The sequence below is a fragment of the Octodon degus genome, unplaced genomic scaffold (assembly GCF_000260255.1).
Source record: "Octodon degus isolate 3935 unplaced genomic scaffold, OctDeg1.0 scaffold00189, whole genome shotgun sequence".
Taxonomy (NCBI): Eukaryota; Metazoa; Chordata; class Mammalia; order Rodentia; family Octodontidae; genus Octodon; species Octodon degus.
The window spans coordinates 2,125,751-2,130,164 of NW_004524765.1; the positions used below are offsets into that span (position 1 = coordinate 2,125,751).

Here is a 4,414-nt window from a genome sequence, read left to right on the forward strand (position 1 = left end):
GTTGAGTTGGTAGTTCAATAGGGAAAGTATCATGGACTGAAAAAGCTTCAAGAAGTCATTTTAGTAATCCCATACACTTATCTCCAAGCTGCTACTGAATTAGCCTCTGTGGATAATGCACTACCAATAGCTCAGAGGGGTGGACTGGATAGCTCAGTATGGGCTATTTCTTTCTCTTTTTCTTGTGTGGTGTAACTTGAGATAGAAATGAAAGCATCTTGTGGAAATCTGCAGGCTTCCCTGAACTCAACAGCACAATAGCTCTTTGGTTGTTCTGCAGATTCTCTGTGAGAAGGGTAACATCATATAATAGCTGTGTGAATGGCCAGATTTCTATGACTCATTGTATAGCTGGGCAGTTGAAGGTCAAGGGTGGGCTAGGCTCGTGAACAGTTTCCTAATGCGGTGCTAGGCCAACACTATGCTGCAGTGCACCAACTTGTAGCCTAGGACTTTTCAATCACATCCTTTGCCAGTTTATTGTTAGAAACTGTTTTAAACCCTTTGTACTATTATTTAATTTGCTCCTTGCAGAGTTATAATTGGAGAGCACAGAAAGCCACTCATCTGGTAAGTGGAGTTGCAGGAATTCAAAGAAAGACAATCTGGCTCAAGTTCTGATTCTGATTAAAAGGGAGTCATATTCTTCACAAAAATAATTTTTAAAGTATTTTTGAACAAACCATATGTTTATTGATGTTGCTGTTATAGTAACAAGGTAGCATCATTTAAGACCTGAGTATAGAGGATATGAAGACAGAGGGTCCTGGCATTTTTTTCCTTAAGCTTTCACTACCCTTTATAGAAAGTCTTCTCCAGCTCTCCAGTCAGTCAGGTGATGATTCCAGGTGTTCTGTATATTAACAGGATCCATGATTGCAGCAAGTCAGGATATGTGTACTACAGCATGGAAAATAAATTTCAGGACTGCTCTTACCAGCATCATGCTCATACTGTTGCTTAGGTAACAAAGACAATGGCACCTGGTGGGAACCAAAGTGGTGGGGCAACAGTGTTTGTCCTGGCAGGCTTCCCTGAACTCAACAGCACAAGAACGGAACTGTTTTCTGTGCTCCTTCTCGTCTATCTCCTGACTCTGACAGGCAATGTGTTGATCGTGGGAGTGGTGGGTGCTGACGCTCGCCTACAAACACCCATGTACTTCTTTCTGGGTAACCTGTCCTGCCTGGAGATTCTGATCACTTCGGTCATCGTTCCTAAGATGCTGAGCAATCTCCTGTCCAGGCAGTACACCATTTCCTTTGCCATGTGTATTACTCAGTTTTATTTTTATTTCTTCCTCGGGGCTTCAGAGTTTCTTCTGCTGGCTGTCATGTCTGTGGATCGCTACCTGGCCATCTGTCACCCTCTGCGCTACCCCTTGCTCATGACTGGAGCTGTGTGTTCTCGCATGGCCTTGGCCTGCTGGTTGGGGGGACTCTTCCCTGTGCTTGGTCCCACAGCAGTAGTGGCCTTACTCCCTTTCTGTAAGCAGGGTGCTGTGGTGCAGCACTTCTTCTGTGACAGTGGGCCCCTACTCCACCTGGCATGCACGGACACCAAGCAACTGGAGGAGACTGACTTTGTCCTGGCCTCTCTCGTCATTGTGTCAACACTGACAATTACTGCTACATCCTATGGCCACATAATCCTGGCTGTCCTACGCATGCCCTCTGCTTCGGGCCGCCAGAAGGCCTTCTCCACCTGTACATCCCACTTGGTGGTTGTGACCCTCTTCTATGGAAGTGCCATTTTCCTCTATGTGCGACCATCGCAGAGTGGCTCTGTGAACTCTAACTGGGCAGTGACGATGATAACAACGTTTGTGACCCCACTGCTGAACCCATTCATCTATGCCCTGCGCAATGAGCAAGTCAAGGAGGCTTTGAAGGACATGTTCAGGAAGATGGCAGCAGGATTTTTAAGGAGTCTTTTACCTGCTGAGCACTTCCTTAAGAAAACAGTAGAGTGAAGGTACAAGAACTCAGCAACCAGCACTAAGTCCAAATAGTTTCTTTATCACTTTTTCCATCATCATCATGGCTGTCACCAAAGGACTGACTGAATTCCGGAACCACAAATGCACTTCAGAGGTATCAGGTCTACTCTCCTATTTAAGGCAAAATTCTTTGATTCCATGTGATAGCTAATAGGAATCAGTATGTTATATATCATGATCATCATTTCATAAGACCTTCTAACCTATAAGTATTCATGGTCACCTAGAGAAGCTAAAGGTATGTTTCAGAAAATTTCTAAGCATCATTTCTACCTAAATTATATGTTTGAACACCTATCCATTTTGTTTGGAAGGGCATGCATAGCTTTGACCCAACATGTGGAGATATGTGTGCATATTCTCTTGTTACAGGTCACTCAGGATAGGAACCAGATCAGCCAGGTTGGAATTTGGAAAGCCCTTTATTACTGAGCTCAGGGCTCCCAGTCTGCTCTCACGCAGTAGAGGACCAAAAGGCGGCAGCCCAGGAAGCAAGAAGGGGTTTTAAACCCTGGAACCACACTGAGTTTGATAAGCAAATTTATTGTCTGACCACATTTAGTTTGGTAAACAAATTTATTGTCTGACCCAAAATAGTGCTTTTAGAGTGATTGGGACCACAACTCAAACTACATTTCTGGGGCTTTTGTTTCAGTTTCTGGTTAATTTGCACCTGAGTACCTGCAGGCAGCCTTGTATAGCCCGGAGGTTACAAGAAGTTAAAGCCCATTTAATTTCCTTTAAGTCATCTCTGTAAGCTAACTTTGCTGACAGCAATTGGTGAGGGTTACAGGAATTTTATCTAGCAAACAGCAAGAAACAGCCACTAGTTACTAAACAACTTAGAACAGTGGTAAGTATATATTTTTACACAACAGAAAACACAAGATTTACATTTATACTCTAAAATGTGAGTTGATCCATTACACTCTCTGTTGATTATGAGTTCCAACTGAGCCTTCTAATTCTAATGTAAATCAAAAATTTAAAGACAAGTGTCATCATAATAAAAAGGAATAAAAGCAAAAAGTCATATTAGAAATAATGCATTCTTAGTCTATTCTCATCTTTTTTCTTCCCTGGAACTACACATGCTTAATTTTTTCTCAATTTGTTTTGTCTTTGTTTTCTTTTGAAAATATGTCCTCCTCAATAAAGTTATTAAATAATACAGCTTCTTCAGGTGTAGCACTAGACATGCTTTTTTTTTTTCCTTTTATCCTTATATGCTCTAGGAAATTTCATCCAAACATACTTTTTAATTTTTTGATCTGTTTTGTTTCTGTCTTTGAGACAGGGTCTGCCTATACAGCCAAGATTAGCCTCAAGCTCTTAATCTTCCTGGCTTGGCCCTGCAAATACTGCAATTATAGGTGTGAGTCACCATGCCTGCCTAATACTGATAGAGGGAGGAAAAACTGATCTTGGGTGGGTGACCTCCAAATAATATAGGGAACCTCCAAATGATATAGAGCAAAATAATCTCTGGACCTGACCTGCACTAGTTCGTGTTCTCTAAAACCGAAGAATGAATTTTAGGAACAAATGGAGGTTATGAGCAGAATATATTTATTGAGAGAAAGAAAGCTCCTGTCCGAGAGAGGAACAGGAGGGGGGGGGGGAAGCAGGTAATTTCCCCCCAGGAAATTGTCTCTTGCAGGGACTTTTATAGAGGAAAACCATGTGGTGAGGCGGGTCTAAGGTGGTGGAGAACACATGGGAACTTGCTTAGCTGGGCATGAAGTGGGACAAAACTATGGTCAACCAATGAGATTACAAGCACCATTGCTCAGGTGAAATTGATTAAATCCAGTATCAAATGGGAAAGCGAGTCACATAGCAAGTGGGCACCAATATAGAACAGGGTCTCTTCCTGTTGGGGGTTGGGCTAGTGACTCATTTGGGCTCTTTCAAGTTGATAGATACTATTTAGGATATCAATCCTTAATGCCCATCCCTAGGGAAGTATGTAGCTGTGCTTCCTCTTTTTGTCTTGGTCTTGAGGTGTGGCCCATATGGGAGTGTCTGTCTCTTCCAAGTTGCAAAGTCACCTTATCTTCCATCTTGTCTTCTTGAGGGCCTGGCCCTGTCTGCCTATACTATTTTTGTCTAACTCAGCTGCCTGCAACATTCCCCCCTCAGAAGAAGTAACCTGAACTGCCATGAGGGAACTATGGGCGATGACCACTCTGGCTTCTTCAAGCTGAAAGGGGTCGTAGTTGGTGACCAGCAGTCAGATATATTCTTCAGAGGTTCTATCTAAAGGCCCTCAATAGACACCAGGCATTTTTATTACAGCTTTGAATCTGAAGACAAAGGCAAAGAAACTATTAAACATACATTGGCCAAATAAAAACACTAGTCAGAACATTTTGTAGGTCCATTAGCAGAGATCTCTTAAATGTGGGGTTTAAT

General features: G+C 42.5%; 1 protein-coding gene across 1 annotated transcript; it reads left to right on the top strand.

The window, feature by feature from the left end:
* The first annotated feature begins 976 nt into the window (after positions 1-976).
* LOC101589762 (olfactory receptor 6S1) lies at positions 977-1,972 on the top strand. The gene has a single exon (XM_004644025.1). It carries the CDS (start codon positions 977-979, stop codon positions 1,970-1,972), a length of 996 nt encoding a protein of 331 aa, XP_004644082.1.
* Positions 1,973-4,414: the final 2,442 nt, after the last annotated feature.

Excerpts from the sequence above, each read along its gene's own strand:
- LOC101589762 (XM_004644025.1), top strand. The coding sequence starts at position 977 with ATGGCACCTGGTGGGAACCAAAGTGGTGGGGCAACAGTGTTTGTCCTG.